Here is a 22,048-nt window from a genome sequence, read left to right as displayed (position 1 = left end):
GCCAAAGAGAGAGGACTCTCCCTCCAGTCACCCCTGCTGTGCTATAAATGGTACAAAGTCATGCCTGGGACTGAATGGGTACACTTACCTAAGTCAGGACTGAAATGTTACAAACTGCAGATTCTGAGTCACATTCTCCAATCGGCTTCATCAGAAATAAAGCTGCTTTTGATTTTTCTGCCCCTTTTGAATCTCGATTTATCTGACTGTGCCTTGCTTTTCAGCTGTTCTTGATTGAGGAGGGCAGACAAGGGGTGTTCCATAGTGATCTCCTGCAGCTGTCCTGCCCCTTCACCCTGACAGCGGTAGCCCTTGCAGTGGCCTCCACCTGTGCCTCCCCTGGCTAAGAAACCGTCCAACCTCCTTTCTTTCCCCTCCCCCATCACCAAAAGCAATCTTTCAAGTGTCTCACTTCCCGAGGGGCCTAACTGCAGTTATAATGCCATAGGATTGATCAGAAAAGTTAATCCCAGCAATGCGCTATCTTGCCAGCATCTCATCTCTGACTCAGGATTTTAAGCCTCCTTAGAAGCAGGTATCTGAAGAGGGTGCAGGGACCCTTTGAATGCACAATCAAAAATGCAATTGGCTCTCCTCATTGAGAGATCTGGCATTGGTCCAGATTCGAAAGACAGAGGATGCTAAGCTTCTTGACCCCATCTCCTCTCAAGAACAAAACATACAGTTTAATAACATTGTTTTCAGAAAACATAGAGTTATTCTGGGGGCCAGGCAAATTCCTTTACCTTTTCTCCTGGTCTTCTTGGCTGTCACTTGCTTTGCTTACAGACAGCAGCCTCTTGTCTCGAGGAACCTGGAAACATCACCAACCATCAGTCAGATGTACATAGATGCAACCATGACCATGTTCAGAGCTGGACACCAGCATAAGCAAAGAAACCAAAATGGGATGTTCTCCAGGAAATGGTGGAAAAGTTGCTATCACCAGAAGATGTTAAAGGCGAGTAGCCTGAGTGACAATGATTGTGGAGCCAGAGACAAAGGGTTGGTGATAAACATATGGCCACAGCAGACATGATTCAGCTGCTCACTGCTGGCCTAGGTGACTCTCCCTGGACCCGAGCACCTCTCATGCACTCCCTACCTTGGGAGTGGAAGAGGGGAGAGAAGCAATGTGAGCAGAGGTGAATCTAGACTTGGGTGCCTTTGATCAGACAGAAAACATAATGGAGTTACACAACAAGTGTCAGCATAAAGAACAGGGATCTATCCTCCTCTCTGATGAGAACTTTAAGTGCTGACATGGTGGGGGGGCTTAGGCACAGGGGGCCGTACTGAGCTAGCAGCGGGGGGAAGCATCCAATATACCTGGGCCCCCCTTTGTCCACCTTCCTACACAGCTTGTGGACTTGCTCCCACAATTTTGTTTCTAAATACACTTTCATTATTGTCTTAAAACTCCTGATGCCTTTTGGGAGACCGAGGCAGGCGGATCACGAGGTCAGGAGATCGAGACCATCCTGGCTAACATAGTGAAACCCCATCTCTACTAAAAATATAAAAAATTAGCCAGGTGTGGCAGGCACCTGTAGTCCCAGCTACTCGGGAGGCTGAGGCAGGAGAATGGTGTGAACCTGGGAGGCGGAGCTTGCAGTGAGCTGAGATCGTACCACTGCACTCCAGCCTGGGCAACAGAGTGAGACTCTGTCCCAAAACAAAATAAATAAATAAAAAATAAAATAAAATAAAATAAAACAAAACACTCAATGCCAACATATTATCTGAAAGATATTGAAAAAGTGCTCATTGAAAGAAGGGCCATCTCACCAGCTGTGTCTCTGACTATCATCTAATCACCTACTGCATCCTAGATCCTTTACTCTGCCATAGTTTTCTTTTTTCTTATTTTTTATTTTTTTTTTATTATACTTTAAGTTCTAGGGTACATGTGCATAACGTGCAGGTTTGTTACATATGTATACTTGTGCCATGTTGGTGTGCTGCACCCATCAACTCGTCAGCACCCCTCAATCGTCATTTATATCAGGTATAACTCCCAATGTAATCCCTCCCCCCTCCCCCCTCCCCATGATAGGCCCCGATGTGTGAGGTTCCCCTTCCCAAGTGATGTCATTGTTCAGTTCCCACCTATGAGTGAGAACATGCGGTGTTTGGTTTTCTGTTCTTGTGATAGTTTGCTAAGAATGATGGTTTCCAGCTGCATCCATGTCCCTACAAAGGATGCAAACTCATCCTTTTTTATGGCTGAATAATATTCCATGGTGTATATGTGCCACATTTTCTTAATCCAGTCTGTCACAGATGGACATTTGGGTTGATTCCAAGTCTTTGCTATTGTGAATAGTGCTGCAATAAACATACATGTGCATGTGTCTTTATAGCAGCATGATTTATAATCCTTTGGGTATATACCCAGTAGTGGGATGGCTCGGTCATATGGTACATCTAGTTCTAGATCCTTGAGGAATCGCCATACTGTTTTCCATAATGGTTGAACTAGTTTACAATCCCACCAACAGTGTAAAAGTGTTCCTATTTCTCCACATCCTCTCCAGCACCTGTTGTTTCCTGACTTTTTAATGATTGCCATTCTAACTGGTGTGAGATGGGATCTCATTGTGGTTTTGATTTGCATTTCTCTGATGGCCAGTGATGATGAGCATTTTTTCATGTGTCTGTTGGCTGTATGAATGTCTTCTTTTGAGAAATGTCTGTTCATATCCTTTGCCCACTTTTTGATGGGGTTGTTTGTTTTTTTCTTGTAAATTTGTTTGAGTTCTTTGTAGGTTCTGGATATTAGCCCTTTGTCAGATGAGTAGATTGCAAAAATTTTCTCCCATTCTGTAGGTTGCCTGTTCACTCTGGTGGTAGTTTCTTTTGCTGTGCAGAAGCTCTTTAGTTTAATTAGATCCCATTTGTCGATTTTGGCTTTTGCTGCCGTTGCTTTTGGTGTTTTAGACATGAAGTCCTTGCCCATGCCTATGTCCTGAATGGTACTACCTAGGTTTTCTTCTAGGGTTTTTATGGTATTAGGTCTAACATTTAAGTCTCTAATCCATCTTGAATTAATTTTCATATAAGGAGTAAGGAAAGGATCCAGTTTCAGCTTTCTACTTATGGCTAGCCAATTTTCCCAGCACCATTTATTAAATAGGGAATCCTTTCCCCATTGCTTGTTTCTCTCAGGTTTGTCAAAGATCAGATGGCTGTAGATGTGTGGTATTATTTCTGAGGACTCTGTTCTGTTCCATTGGTCTGTAGCTGTGTTTTGGTACCAGTACCATGCTGTTTTGGTTACTGTAGCCTTGTAGTATAGTTTGAAGTCAGGTAGCGTGATGCCTCCAGCTTTGTTCTTATGACTTAGGATTGTCTTGGCAATGCGGGCTCTTTTTTGGTTCCATATGAACTTTAAAGCCGTTTTTTCCAATTCTGTGAAGAAAGTCATTGGTAGCTTGATGGGGATGGCATTGAATCCATAAATAACCTTGGGCAGTATGGCCATTTTCACGATATTGATTCTTCCTATCCATGAGCATGGTATGTTCTTCCATTTGTTAGTGTCCTCTTTTATTTCACTGAGCAGTGGTTTGTAGTTCTCCTTGAAGAGGTCCTTTACATCCCTTGTAAGTTGGATTCCTAGGTATTTTATTCTCTTTAAAGCAATTGTGAATGGAAGTTCATTCATGATTTGGCTCTCTGTCTGTTACTAGTTTATAAGAATGCTTGTGATTTTTGCACATTAATTTTGTATCCTGAGACTTGGCTGAAGTTGCTTATCAGCTTAAGGAGATTTTGGGCTGAGACAATGGGGTTTTCTAAATATACAATCATGTCATCTGCAAACAGGGACAATTTGACTTCTTCTTTTCCTAACTGGATACCCTTTATTTCTTTCTCTTGCCTGATTGCCCTAGCCAGAACTTCCAACACTATGTTGAATAGGAGTGGCGAGAGAGGGCATCCCTGTCTTGTGCCAGTTTTCAAAGGGAATTTTTCCAGTTTTTGCCCATTCAGTATGATACTGGCTGTGGGTTTGTCATAAATAGCTCTTATTATTTTGAGGTACGTTCCATCAATACCGAATTTATTGAGCGTTTTTAGCATGGAGGGCTGTTGAATTTTGTCAAAAGCCTTTTCTGCATCTATTGAGATAATCATGTGGTTCTTGTCTTTGGTTCTGTTTATATGCTGGATTACGTTTATTGATTTGCAAATGTTGAACCAGCCTTGCATCCCAGGGATGAAGCCCACTTGATCATGGTGGATAAGCTTTTTGATGTGCTGCTGAATCCGGTTTGCCAGTATTTTATTGAGGATTTTTGCATCGATGTTCATCAGGGATATTGGTCTAAAATTCTCTTTTGTTGTTGTGTCTCTGCCAGGCTTTGGTATCAGGATGATGTTGGCCTCATAAAATGAGTTAGGGAGGATTCCCTCTTTTTCAATTGATTGGAATAGTTTCAGAAGGACTGGTACCAGCTCCTCCTTGTACCTCTGGTAGAATTCAGCTGTGAATCCATCTGGTCCTGGACTTTTTGTGGTTGGTAGGCTATTAATAATTGCCTCAATTTCAGAGCCTGCTATTGATCTATTTAGGGATTCAACTTCTTCCTGGTTTAGTCTTGGAAGAGTGTAAGTGTCCAGGAAATTATCCATTTCTTCTAGATTTTCTAGTTGATTTGCGTAGAGGTGTTTATAGTATTTTCTGATGGTAGTTTGTATTTCTGTGGGGTCCGTGGTGATATCCCCTTTATCATTTTTTATTGTGTCTATTTGATTCTTCTCTCTTTTCTTCTTTATTAGTCTTGCTAGCGGTCTGTCAATTTTGTTGATTTTTTCAAAAAACCAACTCCTGGATTCATTGATTTTTTTGGAGGGTTTTTTGTGTCTCTATCTCCTTCAGTTCTGCTCTGATCTTAGTTATTTCTTGCCTTCTGCTAGCTTTTGAATGTGTTTGCTCTTGCTTCTCCAGTTCTTTTCATTGTGATGTTAGAGTGTCAATTTTAGATCTTTCCTGCTTTCTCTTGTGGGCATTTAGTGCTATAAATTTCCCTCTACACACTGCTTTAAATGTGTCCCAGAGATTCTGGTATGTTGTATCTTTGTTCTCATTGGTTTCAAAGAACATCTTTATTTCTGCCTTCATTTCGTTATGTACCCAGTAGTCATTCAGGAGCAGGTTGTTCAGTTTCCATGTAGTTGAGCGGTTTTGACTGAGTTTCTTAGTCCTGAGTTCTAGTTTGATTGCACTGTGGTCTGAGAGACAGTTTGTTATAATTTCTGTTCTTTTACATTTGCTGAGGAGTGCTTTACTTCCAATTATGTGTCAATTTTGGAATAAGTGCGATGTGGTGCTGAGAATGTATATTCTGTTGATTTGGGGTGGAGAGTTCTATAGATGTCTATTAGGTCCACTTGGTGCAGAGATGAGTTCAATTCCTGGATATCCTTGTTAACTTTCTGTCTCGTTGATCTGTCTAATGTTGACAGTGGAGTGTTGAAGTCTCCCATTATTATTGTATGGGAGTCTAAGTATCTTTGTAAGTCTCTAAGGACCTGCTTTATGAATCTGGGTGCTCCTGTATTGGGTGCATATATATTTAGGATAGTTAGCTCTTCCTGTTGAATTGATCCCTTTACCATTATGTAATGGCCTTCTTTGTCTCTTTTGATCTTTGATGGTTTAAAGTCTGTTTTATCAGAGACTAGGATTGCAACCCCTGCTTTTTTTTGTTCTCCCTTTGCTTGGTAGATCTTCCTCCATCCCTTTATTTTGAGCCTATGTATGTCTCTGCATGTGAGATGGGTCTCCTGAATACAGCAGACTGATGGGTCTTGACTCTTTATCCAGTTTGCCAGTCTGTGTCTTTTAATTGGAGCATTTAGTCCATTAACATTTAAGGTTAATATTGTTATGTGTGAACTTGATCCTGCCATTATGATATTAACTGGTTATTTTCCTCGTTAGTTGATGCAGTTTCTTCCTAGCCTCGATGGTCTTTACATTTTGGCATGTTTTTGCAATGGCTGGTACCAGTTGTTCCTTTCCATGTTTAGGGCTTCTTTCAGGGTCTCTTGTAAGGCAGGCCTGGTGGTGACAAAATCTCTAAGCATTTGCTTATCTGTAAAGGATTTTATTTCTCCTTCACTTATGAAACTTAGTTTGGCTGGATATGAAATTCTGGGTTGAAAATTCTTTTCTTTAAGAACGTTGAATATTGGCCCCCACTCTCTTCTGGCTTGTAGAGTTTCTGCCGAGAGATCTGCTGTTAGTCTGATGGGCTTCCCTTTGTGGGTAACCCGACCTTTCTCTCTGGCTGCCCTTAAGATTTTTTCCTTCATTTCAACTTTGGTGAATCTGGCAATTATGTGTCTTGGAGTTGCTCTTCTCGAGGAGTATCTTTGTGGTGTTGTCTGTATTTCCTGAATTTGAATGTTGGCCTGCCCTAGTAGGTTGGGGAAGTTCTCCTGGATGATATCCTGAAGAGTGTTTTCCAACTTGGTTCCATTTTCCCCCTCACTTTCAGGCACCCCAATCAGATGTAGATTTGGTCTTTTTACATAATCCCATACTTCTTGCAGGCTTTGTTCATTTCTTTTTCTTCTTTTTTCTTTTGGTTTCTCTTCTCACTTCATTTCATTCATTTGATCCTCAATCGCTGATACTCTTTCTTCCAGTTGATCGAGTCGGTTACTGAAGCTTGTGGATTTGTCACGTATTTCTCGTGTCATGGTTTTCATCTCTGTCATTTCATTTATGACCTTCTCTGCATTAATTATTCTAGCTATCAATTCTTCCACTCTTTTTTCAAGATTTTTAGTTTCTTTGCACTGGGTATGTAATTCCTCCTTTAGCTCTGAGAAGTTTGATGGACTGAAGCCTTCTTCTCTCATTTCGTCAAAGTCATTCTCTGACCAGCTTTGATCCGTTGCTGGCAATGAGCTGCCTTCCTTTGCAGGGGGAGATGCGCTCTTATTTTTTGAATTTCCAGCTTTTCTGCCCTGCTTCTTCCCCATCTTCATGGTTTTATCTGCCTCTGGTCTTTGATGATGGTGACGTACTGATGGGTTTTGGTATAGGTGTTCTTCCTGTTTGATAGTTTTCCTTCTAATAGTCAGGACCCTCACCTGTAGGTCTGTTGGAGATTGCTTGAGGTCTACTCCAGACCCTGTTTGCCTGGGTATCAGCAGCAGAGGTTGCAGAAGATAGAATATTGCTGAACAGCGAGTGTACCTGTCTGATTCTTACTTTGGAAGCTTCCTCTCAGGGGTGTACTCCACCCTGTGAGGTGTGGGGTGTCCGACTGCCCCTAGTGGGGGATGTCTCCCAGTTAGGCTACTCAGGGGTCAGGGACCCACTTGAGCAGGCAGTCTGTCCGTTCTCAGATCTCAACCTCCATGTTGGGAGATCCACTGCTCTCTTCAAAGCTGTCAGACAGAGTCGTTCGTGTCTGCACAGGCCTCTGCTGCTTCCCCTTTTGTTGTTTAGCTGTGCCCTGTCCCCAGAGGTCAAGTCTACAGAGACACGTACAGGTTTCCTTGAGCTGCTGTGAGCTCCACCCAGTTCGAGCTTCCCAGTGGCTTTGTTCACCTACTTAAGCCTCAGCAATGGCGAGTGCCCCTCCCCCAGCCTCGCTACTGCCTTGCAGTTAGATCGCAGACTGCTGTGTTAGCAATGAGGGAGGCTCCGTAGCCGTGGGACCCTCCCAGCCAGGTGTGGGTATAATCTCCTGGTGTTACCCGATTTTCCATGTGTTGTGTGTCTCATTTCCCCTGGTTAGGAAAAGAGATTCCCTTCCCCCTTGCACTTCCCAGGTGAGGCGATGCCTCGCCCTGCTTCAGCTCTTGCTGGTCAGGCTGCAGCAGCTGACCAGCACCGATTGTCCGGCACTCCCCAGTGAGATGACCCCAGTACCTCAGTTGAAAATGCAGAAATCACCGGTCTTCTGTGTTGCTCGTGCTGGGAATTGGAGACTGGAGCTATTCCTATTCGGCCATCTTGCTCCGCCCCCAAAGTGTCATTTTGTCTACTCTTCCATAGTTTTCAAACACATGAATAAGTAGGTTTGAATTGGGTTGGTTTATTGAATTTTTTGTGTTTCTTTCTTTCCTTCTTTCTTTCTATCTTTCTTTTCTCTTTCTTTCTTTCTTTCTTTCTTTCTTTCTTTCTTTCTTTCTTTCTTTCTTTCTTTCTTTCTTTCTTTTCCCTTTCTTTCTTTCTTTCTTTCTCTTTCTTTCCTTCCTTCTTTCTTTTTCTATATCTCCAGATCTTTCTTCTAGCCAAACTCCTTTGCACCCAAAAAGCAACTTTTCCTTTCTTGAGATGAAAGAACATTCATGAAAATCATGCCTCTACTGGAGTCCTCCATCAATTCCTGTGATTTCCACTTACCTGAATACATACACAAGCCCAGACACCTGGCTTAGGGTAGGGACAGAGCAGAGTGGCCAGGAGTCCAGACCTAGAGCCTGCTTGCCTGTGTTCAAATCTCAGCTCTACCACTCAGTAAACTCTGTCCCACTTTCCTCATCTGTAAAATGGGCATAACAATAGCCCCTCATCTCACAGGTTTTTAGTAAAATTAAATAAATTAATGTAATTTTGAAAGCACTTGGAGTGTGTGGTACTTTATATTTGTTAATAAAAAACAAAATAAATCAATTGTAAATCATTCATGTTAACTTTCATAGTCTATACTATATCAAGCATTGCTAAACACTGGATAGAAATGAGATAAATGATAGTTGTCATCATCTATTGAAGATGACAGAGAAACACACAATTTCAGTACTCAATACACCTGTGTTCATTGCAGCACTATTCACAGTAGCCCGCAGGAGGAAACCACCCAAATGTTCTACAGCAGATGAATGGAAAAACAAAATGGGGCACAGCCATACATCGGAATACTATGCTGCCTTAACAGAGAATGAAATTAAGGTGTATGTTGTAATATGGAGGGACCCTGAAGACACTATGCTAAAAAACTAAGCCAGATACAAAAGGACAAATATTGTATGACTCCACTTAGATGAGGTACCCCAGAAGAGTCAAATTCATAGACAGAAGGTAAAACAGAGAGGACCAGCAGGTAGAAGGATAAGAAAGGAATTATTGTTTAAGGAGTACAGAGTTTTCTGTTTGGGAAAATGAAAAGGCTCTGGAGATAGATGGTGGCGATGTTTGCACAACTATGTGAATGTACTTAATGCCACAGAACTGGACACTTACTAATGGTTAAATGGTAAATTTTATGTTATATATCTTTTATGATAATTTTTTAAAGGCATTAAGGAAGAAGTAAGTGTTTAAGGAGACCCCACAGGTATAAAAATAGAAGGAAATCATGTCCTTTGCAGCAAGATGGGTGGAGCTGGAGGCCATAATCCTAAGCGAATAAATGCAGGAACAGAAAACCAAATACCACATGTTCTGACTTATAAATAGGAGCTAAACATTGGGTCTACATTGACATAAAGATGGGAACAACAGACACGGGACTACTAAGGCAGGGATGCAGGGCAAGGGCTGAAAAACTACCTTTTGGGTCCTATGCTCATTGCCTGGGTGCTGGGCACAGTCGTATCCCAAAGCTCAATATCATACAATATATCCATGTAACAAGCCTGCACATGTACCTCCAAATGTAAAACAAAAGTTGAAATGATAAATTTTTTTAAAAAAAGACCTGCATATGTATCCCAGAACTTAAAGTATAATAATTTTAAAAATAAAAATAAATAATAAAAGGGGGGGAGGAGAAAGAAATTCTACTGGCATTGAGATTAAAAACTTAATAAACTGGAAAACTATACATACATTAAAAAAAGAAGACCTGCCTCCCCAGCTCTGCCTGCTGCTGTACCCTGAGTTTATGACTCACCCACCCCACTAGAGAGCACTTAGTTTCTCTCCTAAAATATAGTTATTCCTATAGTGTTTTAAAAATTTAATACCCCGCGATATGAGATAAAACTGTGCTACTGACAGGATTCCCTAGAAGCCTACAGAGCGGAGCTCCCCAGACGGGCTGAGCCATTGGTAGGAATTTGTAAGGTGGATGGAGAAGGCTTTCTAGCCACTGGAGCTGCTTATAAAAAGGTTAGAGGGCAGGACAGAACAAGGAAGGCATGGCCGGCATAAGGAATGAGTTGGGGGAGATGTGGCCTCAGAGATGAGCAAAGGCCAGATGAGGAAGGGCCTCTGAAGCAGGGACAGATGATTTACCTCTTTTGTCATGTGCTATGGCACCATCACATTTTTCTTGACTATCAAGCTTCCCTTGCCCTCTCCCCTTCCAACCAGGTGGCACAAAGTCCCCTGTGCCTCTGAAACCCATCCCCAACCCCTGGACACCAGCCTCCAGGCGCAGCCGCCAGGGTCCCTTGCTTGGGCTGCTCAATCAACTCCTAACTGGTCTCTCTCCTCTCCTTCATTTCATTCCTGTGAATTATTCCTGGATCCATTAGGAAGACTCAGCGTGGTCTGCTTAAAATGCAGTCTGATCTTGTCGTGTTGCTATTATACTTAAAACACTTGAGTGCTTCCCATTACTCTCAGGTAGGTAGTCTCAAAACCGTCTCCCATCTCAGTGTAGGCAGCCCCTGTTTTTGCTTCTCACACTTGGGCCAACTATATTTATGACCATGCAATGCTGCTTCTCACAAAAGAGCCATCACACAAAATCCTCTCTGCCTAGAACATGTCCCACCCCTCCTACACCCACACCACAACCCATGCCTTCTTCAGGCTAACTTGTGCCCATACTTTGAGTCCTATCTAATTTTATGTGTCCATGATATGGCAATCTCTGTGTCCACCTTGTACATGGTTATGTACTCAGTGCCTGGAATGTAGTAGGCCCTCACTAAATACTTATTGAAAGAATCAATTGATCAATGAAAATGGCCTGGAAAAGGCAGGACCAAAGAAATAGAAGAACAGGGATGCCAAACACTGAAACATGTTAGCAACCCCAAAGATTCATGGAAGTGAATGTTATTGTTGCCAAGAGTCCCTGATGTGAGCTCTGCGCAGACACCTGTGCTCGGTCTAAGGTGCTAGGCACAATACCATAAAGGTGGTTATTAACGTGTGGGTTTGCTCTTTTTTGAACCATGCTCTTTTTTGAAACGTTGGCTTTGCAAACCATCTTTAGATAAACTGAGAACTCTGAACTTGGTCTCTTCTCTTGAGTCCTAGATGCCCCTACCTGGACATCTTGCAGGTACATCAAACTCAACTCTTTATAATTCTCCTCAGAGCCTTTATTCTGTACTCTCTGTCTCGATTAATCCAGAAATCATCTTGCCCTTAGTTATGAACTCCCCTCACCAACTCTCTGTCTCTCTGTCTCTCTCTTTTCTGTCCTGGTCAGTGCATGTGACAGATCGTTCTCTACTCTGTGGCAGAATATGCATTGCTTCCTCTGGAAAGCCGGTGAATTATCTGGGAGGTTGTTAGTCAATCTACTGCTCTTAGAACATAACCCTTTTAGAGCACTGACCTCCATAAACCATGGTTATAGGTTTACAGCACTGTGTTTGTCCTGGACTGTGATTGTCGGTGATCTCTCTGAGGTAGTGAACTGAGTCTCACCTGCCTTTAGATATCCAATATTTATCCCCATTGCTAGGAGGTCATAGCTACTTAATGAATATTTTTTGGGTGGGTGTGTAGGTGAGTGGGTGGGTGGGTGGATGGATGGATGGATGGATGGATGGATGGATGGGTGGATGGATAGATGGACAAACAAATCAGCCAACAAACTGGTTTCCAGCAGTACTGGTCAGTAGAATAGATAGAAACCAACTGACCAGGGAAGCCTATTTTTCACTACAGCTGGAACCAGATGATGATAAATCAGCTCTCTCAAGAGGAAAATAAAGTTACATAAAGTAAGTCAAAACAGTTTTAAAATATCTGGCTACTTGAATCTGTCACGTTTTTCTGTCATGCCTGAAATTCATGGAAAGGTCGCACAACTCTGGAGCTATTATTGGTAAGTAGTTTAAACTAGATAGAGAACTGGGCTAGAATTTTAGTCTCTAAATTATGACAGATTCTATACATTTGGGTTTTAAAAAATAAACACCACTTGATGAGTAAGCAACTTGTTAAGCTCCAAATGCATACTTTTAAAATTTTTAAGTGGATTCAAAAAAGGGCATTTTGTAAATGGTAGACATTGTAAAACAATGGATATTAGGAAACATACAGGATTGTCCTGTGATCTTGGGTAAATCCCACTGAGTTGCGGAACTATGAAATGTAAAACCTGATGGACTTCACTGCAATAATGCTGTGGTGACAGTTATCAAATGCAGGTGAAAAGACCTTGAAATTTATGAAGTATTATGCAAAGGTATGCCTTCGCCACATTCACAGGACAGGGACCACCATTTCTGGAGTGCCTGCGTGCAGCTCATGAACTCCTCCCTGTGGACAGAGTCCACGACTGCCCCCTCAGGGATGATGTACTCCAACTTCAACAGTGAGGAAAAACAGTTTCTTTGACAAAAATAGAATCAATTCATACTCTGAAGAGGCATAGAAAGTCTGTAAAATGTAAATGATAACATGGCAGCAATTTTTACAAAAATTTAACTTCCCAGAGTTTACACGAGTTTAGACCAAAAAACCAGAACTGCTTTATTTCATTAACATTTCACTTGACTACAGAAAAAGGTCTATCCTCAAGGGACATTTAACTTTGTTATAACTTTAACACCAACGTATATAAGCTGTAAACACCCAGGGAACTGAAAAGGGCTTCAAAATGATCATTTGAACATAGAGTGTTTGAAAACAAGACCAATTCTTTCCAGAAACACTAAAATGTTTCAAGCAAAAATATAGCAAAGCTCGTGTGAAATAAAAGCAGCTATGTAACTCTAGTAGTCCACACGGTCTTGGAAATATTAATTCAACAGAAGGAGTTACAGACTTGGCTGCAACTTGAGTTTTATGTAAACTCCCTACCTGGTGTCTCAGAATATTTACAGAAAGCAGTATTTCAACTTTCCTTTAAATGCTAGCAAATATATAAGAGGACAGGTAATCTAGGTACCACATTTACTAGTACTTAATCACCCATATTTACTAATACTTAATTATCCTTTGTATCTGTGGGAAATAAAATACATTGCCTTCATAAATTACTAATTATGGACTGGATGTGGTGACTCATGCCTAATCCCAGCACTTTGGGAGGTCAAGGTGGGCGGATCACTCGAAGCCAGGAGTTCAAGAGCAGCCTGGCCAACATGTACAAAATCCCATCTCTACTAAAAATACAAACAAAAAATTAGCCAGTTGCAGTGATGCACATCGTAGTCCCAGCCACTTGGGAGGCTGAGGCAGGAAAATCATTTAAACTCGGGAGATGGAGGTTACAGTGAGCTGAGATCATGCCACTGCACTCTAGCCTGGGCAACAGAGCAAGACTCTGTCAGAACAAAAAAAAAAATTACTAATTATGTTTGTTTTAGGGTATGCTTCTCTTTCTCACTAATACAAAAAAAGAATTGCCATCAAATACAGATATATGAAATTATATCCATTTCATAATAACAGAATAAAATCTATTTTTTAAAGAATAAGAACAATATATTTCTCCTAAATATCATTAGTATATTTCTTCAAAGCCTTATGAAAACTATTAAGTGACATATTAATTTAACATTATAAAAGTTACAAACAAGCCCGGCACAGTGACTCCTGCCTGTAATCCCAGCACTTCGGGAGGTCAAGGAGGGCAGATCACGAGGTCAAGAGATCCAGACCATCCTGGCCAACATGGTGAAACCCCGTCTCTATTAAAAATACAAGAATTAGCTGGTCATGGTGGAGCGTGCCTGTAATCCCAGCTACTTGGGAGGCTGAGGCAGGAAAATCGCTTGAACTCCAGAGGTGGAAGTTGCAGTGAGCCAAGATCTTGCCACTACACTCCAGCCTGGTGACAGAGCGAGACTCCATCTCAAAACAAAAAAAAAGTTACAAAGAGAAGTTGTAATGATCTGAATAATCAAATCAGGGTCACTTTAAAGATATATTTATAGATTTTGAAGATCAATACAACTGTCAGGTTTTGACTATTTTTTAATCATAGAAGAAAATCACTTTTCAATTTCTTTCTAAGGATGAGACCAAAAACAGTTAAGCCCTCAAGAAGTGGCCCAGTACACGAAGCAACCTAATTTGATGAGTTCTGTGCTTCCCAACTATCCTCAATACGTTTTGAAAATTTTCAGTTTGAAACATTTATAATTTATCCTTGCATTTCTCAAATGAGATCCTCAATCAGAAAGAATGAAAAGTATAAAACCACCACAGCCAGAAAGGAAGAAGAAAAAAAAGCCTACCATGAAATCATTTTGGTTTTCACAGTTTTTTTTTTTTTTTTTTTTTCCCCAGGAATTCCCCCTCACTGTAGAGAAAATAGCCTTACTTACATGCAATGTAGTTTAGGCCTTAAAGCATCCTTTCATCTTGAACCCAAGTCCCCCAAAGTTAAGGTCCTTCTTGCTATGTCACGAGTCCTGCTGGGAGATTTATGCCTTCATAAGAGGGTGGTCACAATCTGCCAGTGCTGGCTCTCTTGATAAGTGGGAAAGTCAGCCTAGACTGGAGAAAGCCTAGACCAAGAGAAAGCCGTTCGTATATTTGTCCAGCACTTCCTAACTGTAAAGGATGCATTTGTTTGAGTTAGCAATATCTTTATTTAAAATACCCTGGACCTACCTGTCAGTCACTTGTACCTGCCACTCATACCTTGTTCTCCATCTTAGATAAAGCCTCACTTTGTTTTCAATAATCCCGCCAAGGAGGAATCCCTCCTGAGTGTTTTAATGGGAAAGAAGTTGGAAAAGGAATGTGTAATTTTAGAAAACCCTGGCAGAAGAGTAGGTGTGGTGGCAATGCCAGAGGTGGTGGTGGGAGATGTTTTGAAAGCATGAGAACTGTTTTAGGGAAGAGACAGGAGACAATAGCTTGCAAAGTGGAGGCTGCTGGAAGTTAACAGGAAGTCGGAAGCAGAAAGGAAACAGGAAGCAGAGACCGAAGGTTACGAAAAGGGAAATTATCTCTCCTGCATGATTTTGCCGAAACCTCTGGTTTTTCCATGATGGAGGAGAAGGGAAGGTGGGATTCAGTTCTTATTCTAAAATAAGAGTTCATTGTGCCCAACCAGCAAAATAAACACAGCCATCCTCACATTTGTGCCAATTCCCAGCATCAACCAAAGGTGTTTACAATCAAGGCAGGTAATAAATCTCATTCAGTAAATACTTGTCCATTTTTTACACTTCAATAATTCAAAAGGAGCAGGTCATACCAGGCATAGTTCTTTATGCTGGAGAAAAACCATTGTTTTTTGTCTGATTTCCTGAAATACTCCTATTTTATAGGTAGTATATGGCAAGTAGATTTTTGAAATGTAAGTGCTTTACATTTATTTTGCCTTAAGAGTTTTTCATAATAAAAATTTACTACTCATCAAAACAATGGAGAAAGTTAGGGTTGTAACAAAATTAGGTATTGTAATTGCTGCAAACGTCTTCCACAAAAGTATTCATCAGAATGTTCCTTTTAAAACTGAAAAATCTAGAAACCCTGAATGTTTCTTATTAATAGAAAAATCTAGAGGCAACCTAAATGTTCAACTACTGAGCAATAACTAAATTATGGTATACCCATATACGAGGATACGGTTTGGCTCTGTGTCCTCACCCAAATCTCATCTTGAATTGTACTCCCATAATTCCCATGTGTTGTGGGGGGGACCTTGTGGCAGATAATTTGAATCATGGGAGCAGTTTTCCCCATACTGTGCTTGTGATCACGAATAAGTCTCACAGGATCTAATGGTTTTATCAGGGGTTTCCACTTTTGCATCTTCTTCATTTTCTGTTTCTACTGCCACATAAGAAGTGCCTTTTGCCTCCTGCCATGATTCTGAGGCCTCCCCAGCCACGTGGAACTGTAAGTCCAATTAAACCTCTTTTTCTTCTCAGTCTCTGGTATGTCTTTATCAGCAGTGTGAAAATGGATTAATAAAGCCACACAATGTAATATACTTCATTCAGCAAAAATAATAATCCTAAAGTAAACATGGTAACAAGGAAGTATTTGTAATATAAGAATAATATGCAAATAATATTTATGCATGTGAACAAAGAACACAAAAAATATTATCCCAAAATGAGCACTTCCTCTGGGTGGGTGATAAAGTTGAGCTTTGTAGATGGGGAAGTAGAGGGCAATGAGAACAGGAAGAGGCTGAATTCTATATTGAGTTTGGAAATGCTATTAGTTCCCTGGTCTGGGATGAAGAATCTATTCCATCTTCCCACCAGCAAACGGATGTCCTGGAGCAGGAAGAAGAGAAAAGTGGAGGCTGGGGACCTACCTTGTAGTAGTCATAGAGCAGGCCGAGGGCAGCAGCACTGTCCTCATCACCATTAATGCTCATCATGGCCTTGGTGGCCGCCGTCAGGGGATTCTCCAAGTATGACTTCCAGGCTTCATCCTCACTGGTGTAGGCTCTTCGGGTATTGAATGGAGGGTCACTGGGCATGGGCACTAAGGCCACTAGTCTTTTATTACTGTAAAAACAAGAGAAATGTGAGGTTCATTATCAGAGAGAGCAAATTTCTTACCCCTAATAATATACACATTACATGACTACAAACCTTAATTTTCATTTCCTCAGAATGGGGGAGAAGGAAGGGAAGAAGATTAAAGTTAGAGTGACAACCACTGATTTATTTTTTTACTGTCTATGCGAAGTAATAAGTCTTTAAAAAGTAGTCCCAGTAGTATAAGTTGGTATTATGGTTTGAATGTTCATCCCCTCCAAAACCTAAATTAAAATTTCATGAACATTGTGATGGCATTGGAAGGTAGGGCTTCCACGTGGTGTTGAGCCCACTCCTCTTTAAGAGGTGTTTAGGTCATGAATGGATTAATGCCATTATCAAAGGAGTGAGTTCATTGTGACTGAAATAGCTTTGCCCCCTCTTGCTCTCTTTCCATCTTGCTCTCTCTTTACCCTTCCATCTTTCCCCATAAGATGATGCAGCAAGAAGTCCCTGGTCAGATGCTGCCCCTTGATCCTGGACTTCCCGACCTTCAGAATTGTGAGCCAATAAATTTCTACCCAGGGTCAGGTATTCTGTTATAGCAGTACAGACAGTTGGTCCTCTTCAAACTCAGGGCTCTGTATCCAGTCATTCTAGGGGCCAAGTAATTTTATTTATTTATTCTTTTTTCTTTTTCTGAGACAGAGTTTCACTCTTGTCATCCAGGCTGGAGTGCAATGGCGCAATCTTCGTTCACTGAAACCTCCACTTCCCAGGTTCAAGGATTCTCTGCCTCAGCCTCCCAAGTAAGTGGAATTACAGGCGACTGCCACCATGCTTGGCTAATTTTTGTATTTTCAATAGAGACAGGGTTTCGCCACATTGGCCAGGCTGGTCTCAAACTCCTGACTTCAGGTGATCCATCTGCCTGGGCCTCCCAGAGCTTAAGGATTACAAGCATGTGCCACCAAGCCTGGCCTAATTGTTCTTTATTAATGAATGCAAGAATGGAACCCTAAGAGAGAGCAGGTTTCATTTCATTCTCTGAGTTCTCATTATAAATAAATGCAAGACATTAAATGTAATCAATATGCTAATGATTATTGAAAACTTTTATCTAGTTTAATCTATACTTGAAATTACTAGCAAATTATAGATGAACCCATGTCTCAATTTAAAAAGGCAATGTAAGCTACTTTGCAAACACAATGTATTACAGGTAATGTTGTATAAAATGATATGGAACAGCAGGAATGAGACAGACTCTATTGTAGATCCTGTGCTGCTACAGAATTCTACAATATTTAGGTGATATAAAAGTCACAAGCTACAAAGACCATCATGGAAAGTGAGGGAGTCTACATGGGGAATTTACAGTAGAAACATAAATGGGTGGGAGTCAATCAATCCTAACCAAGCTAGCCTTGCATAAAGCAGCAATTGACAAACAAGGCAATGTCTTCAGGTGAGTGTGATGACTCAAGTACCCAAAGACCATGACAGTCCTCAGCATCTCCCCATGCTGGGTGCTCAGCTATCAAACAACAGAGCCTGCAGAGGTTTGGTCACTTCTCTCCTAGCCCTCATATGCTTGTTCATTGAAATGAAACCAACATGGAACAATGAGACATTGTATTTCAGTAACACCTAAGTCAGCACATCGTAACATGGCAGGGACATGTGACAAGGCTGGCAAAGGCAACGCCAACATCACTCAATGGAAATTCAACTACCAAGGCCTTCTGATGGTCATGCAGTCATAAAAGAGGTCCTTTTTTGCCAAGAACCAACATATGTTGGTGCAAATGCGGTGGAAAGGGAACAGCTATATACTGTTGATATAAATGTATCTCTATGGAAAACAGTATGGAGATTTTTCAAAGAACCAAAAGTAGATCTACCATTCTTTCCAGCAATTCCATTGCTAGGTATTTACCCAAAGGAAAATAAGTCATTATATTAAAAAGACACCTCCACTCATATGTTTATCACAGCACAATTCACAATTGCAAAGATATGGAAAAACCTATGTACCCATCAATCGATGAGTGGATAAAGAAAATGTGGTGTACACACACACACACACACCATGAAATACTACTCAGCCATTAAAAAAGAATGAAATAAGGTCCTTTGCAGCAACAGTGATGGAACTGGAGGCCACTATCCTAAATGAAGTAACTCAGGAACAACAACAACAAAAAACAAATACCACATGTTCTCACTTATAAGTGGGAGCTAAGCAGCTATGGGTATGCAAAGGCAAAGAGAGTGATCTAATAAACATTGGTACAATGTACACTATTCAGGTGACAGGTGCATTAAAAGCCCAGACTTCACCACTATACAATGCATCCATGTAACCAAAAACCACCTGTACCCCTAAAGCTATTGAAATGAAAAATATAGAAATAAACTAAAATGGAAAATAGAAAAAGAAAGACTTAAAAAAAAAAAAAGAGGTCTATTTTTGCTGACACTCCTATGGGATCTCCTAATGGTAGATGGTTCCTCAGCTCACTTTGTGATGGAGAACTGGTGTGAACTCACAACAAAGAGTGTGTCAAGGGCCCTTTATGTGCTGTCAGGGTGCATGCTTCGGTGTAAGTTCAGAAAAAAAGACACTGACATTGGTAAGATATGTTTGGGATGGGACAGATGGGAAATACACGTTTAGCAGAGTGGAATTCCAGTCGCTAGGTCTCTGAATCAGGCTCTTTGAGCCAGTGGTTTGGTGAAACTGATTGGAAGGAAAGAGTGAACACTGACTCAACTGAAAATGAGTTAGATTACAGGGGTATAATCAGGCTTCTTGGAATACATGAGAAAACACCCTAAGACTGGGCATGGTGGCTCACGCCTGTAATCCCAACACTTTGGGAGGCCAAGGCAGGCAGATCACAAGGTCAGGAGTTCGAGACCAGCCTGGCCAACATGGTGAAACCCCATTTCTACTAAAAATACAAAAATTAGCCGAGCATGGTGATGTGTGCCTGTAATCCCAGCCACTTGGGAGGCTGAGGCAGGAGAATTGCTGGACTCAGGGAGGCAGAGGTTGCAGTAAGCCGAAATCGTGCCACTCCACTCCAGCCTGGGTGACAGAGCGAGACTCCATCTCAAAAAAAAAAAAAAAAAAAAAGGAAAAATAAACACCCTGGTTGGTGGGCTTACTACCATACTATTAGGCACTATGGTGACATGGAGTAGCATAGGCCTTAGAAGTAAGTACTTGTTCACCATTTACAGTGGTGGGAAGCTGGGTAATGTCTAACGTTTAGTTTCTCCTGCCTTAAATAGGAATAGCAATGCCCACCCTACTTACCTTACAATGTGCTTGTGAAGATCAAATAAAATAATTGATAAAATAGGATTCTGCAAACTGCATAGTACTTTGCAAATAACAGGTATGACTATCACTGCACAGTTTTATGTTCCCATAAAATTTGTGGATATATCAATTTTTGGTAAAGTTGAGAATAATTTAAAAGTCTTAAAGATAATCATTAATTGAAGGGAAATTAAAGTTATTCATTTAACAATATTCTTTAAATATTTATTGAGAGCCCAATAGTTGCCAGACATTGTGCTGGTTGTTAAGGATGGAGTGGCACGCAACATACTGTTCCTTACCCCACACACCTGCCAGAGAGAGAGAATATCACTACTACAGGGCCATGCATGCGAGAAAGGGTGGTGTTGTGAGGGCACATGACAGAGGGGACTAACCTAATGAGGGGACAAAGAAGGGGGCCAATATTTCTAAACAAAGCTGAAGCATAGGTAGGAATGTGCTGGTCAGTGCTGAGATAGGGATATGCGGGAAATGCTTTTAAAAGTGAAGGATACTTCAGTAGTGTGCAGAATAATGGGATTTTCTTACAAAAGGAACACATTTGTATTTATTTTGGAGAGTCCGTTAGAAAAAATGTACATATTTAATCTAATGATAAAATAGTATTTCCATATAGAAAACTTCTAAATATGCAGGGTTAGATTTGGAGACAGGAAATGCTGGTGGACTCCTGAGGATCTATAATGAGGCCTTCGGGAAGAACTAAGAAAGCAGCAGAGGTGGTGGGCCCGGGCCGTGACAGTGTCACCCGGCCCACCACAATTGATTAGTTGGGGCCACCCGGGGTGCCTGGTCTGCAGCCTCCACTTGGAGGGTAAAATAGAGGATTTGGAACCTCAGTTGTTGCCCATGAAGACACAGGCATCATGCACACTTCCAAAAATGCCCAGTCCTGCAGGAAGGACTTCACGTTATTTGGAGTGACCACACCATTGAAAAGGATGAGGATTTTACTCTGTCATGCCTCAGAGACACACACATTGCTGTGGAGGAGTGTGGGTGGGGTGAGGTGTTAATTATAACACTGGCTAAATTCCAAAAGTTTAGCAGGAAGCACCAAGCTGAAGGATCAGAGCCAAGTCTCGATTTTCACTAAAATGTGTCCTGATTCACTGGAGAGATTTTTCCCTAAATCTTCCTCTTAAAATCCCTACTCCCTCCTGCTGAGTCTCTTAGCTTGCTGATTTCATGTTTCCTAGCACCAAGCTTGACTCATAAATTTAAGAGCGGCATCAGCCTTTCCCCTAAAATGAAATTGTTGATGAATCCTTACGTGATCAGTGGAAAAAATATTCTGGGAAATCACAACTTTGTTAGCCATTTCTTTTCACATTCTTGACAGCCACAGGGGCCTTTTGTGCTCTTCCCTTTAACTACACAATGACTTTAGTTTTTTCTTCACAAATTATAATATCTCTGGTACACAGCACTGTTGAATGAAGTTTAATTTAATAAAAACAGAACAATCTCTCTGGTACACTGAGCAAAAATGTAGACTTGTAAAGAAAGGAAAGTTTCACAGAGCAGCTTTCACCACAATTAGGAACACTCTGAAGCTGTTTTATCATTGCTCTTTTGGAAGGGCAATTCTAATTCTTTTCTGGTCCATTTCTTAAATATCCTCTGTGAAGCTTTAGGTGGGCTATGTCCTGGGTAGCCTCAAACACAGAACGGTAAACAGCAACTGTAAACTCAATCCCAAGGTCCCGCTTTGGAGGAAAATTTTGGTGATCGTCAGAGCAATCACAGCAAGGCTAAGGCCATGTCACACAGAAAACTTTTTTTTTTTTTCTCTCTCGTTTGTTTTCTTTAATCCGTGACTTCACTGCTGGGAGATGGCTGAAAGACGAGTCACCAGCTGAAGCAGTGAAATGGACCACGCAGCTGTGCCACTGAGACCAAGACCAGCCAGTCCACAAGGCTCCAGAGCATTCTGCCAGGACAGCCCCCTCCATGCTCCCCTGAGTATAATAGGAGTCAAATGCAGGAATGCTTTACTGGGGAGAAGCAGAGGAAGCTTAACACATAACATTTTCCCCTTCTAAAGATATGTGCAATAATGGTCAACAGATCCAGACACAAATCCACTTATAAAGACACTTGGGATCCAAAACAAAAACTAGGACAGTGCCC

The 22,048-nt window shown here is 41.3% G+C and overlaps 1 protein-coding gene across 4 annotated transcripts in view; it reads right to left on the bottom strand.

The window, feature by feature from the left end:
- The window catches only part of GRHL2 (grainyhead like transcription factor 2), a 191,880-nt gene that overhangs the window by 121,247 nt on the left and 48,585 nt on the right, over positions 1 to 22,048 (bottom strand). For all 4 annotated transcript variants that reach the window (XM_010374178.2, XM_030937320.1, XM_030937322.1 and 1 more), the window contains exons 2-3: positions 16,392 to 16,587; positions 747 to 814 (exon numbers count right to left, since the gene is read on the bottom strand). In XM_010374178.2, the coding sequence (XP_010372480.1) occupies positions 747 to 814; positions 16,392 to 16,587 (264 nt within the window). The remainder of the gene's footprint in view (positions 1 to 746; positions 815 to 16,391; positions 16,588 to 22,048) is intronic.

This window comes from Rhinopithecus roxellana, chromosome 9 (assembly GCF_007565055.1).
Source record: "Rhinopithecus roxellana isolate Shanxi Qingling chromosome 9, ASM756505v1, whole genome shotgun sequence".
In the NCBI taxonomy this organism is placed as follows: Eukaryota; Metazoa; Chordata; class Mammalia; order Primates; family Cercopithecidae; genus Rhinopithecus; species Rhinopithecus roxellana.
The sequence above is the reverse complement of the archived record's forward strand: the minus strand, read 5'-3'. Positions and strand labels throughout refer to the sequence as shown.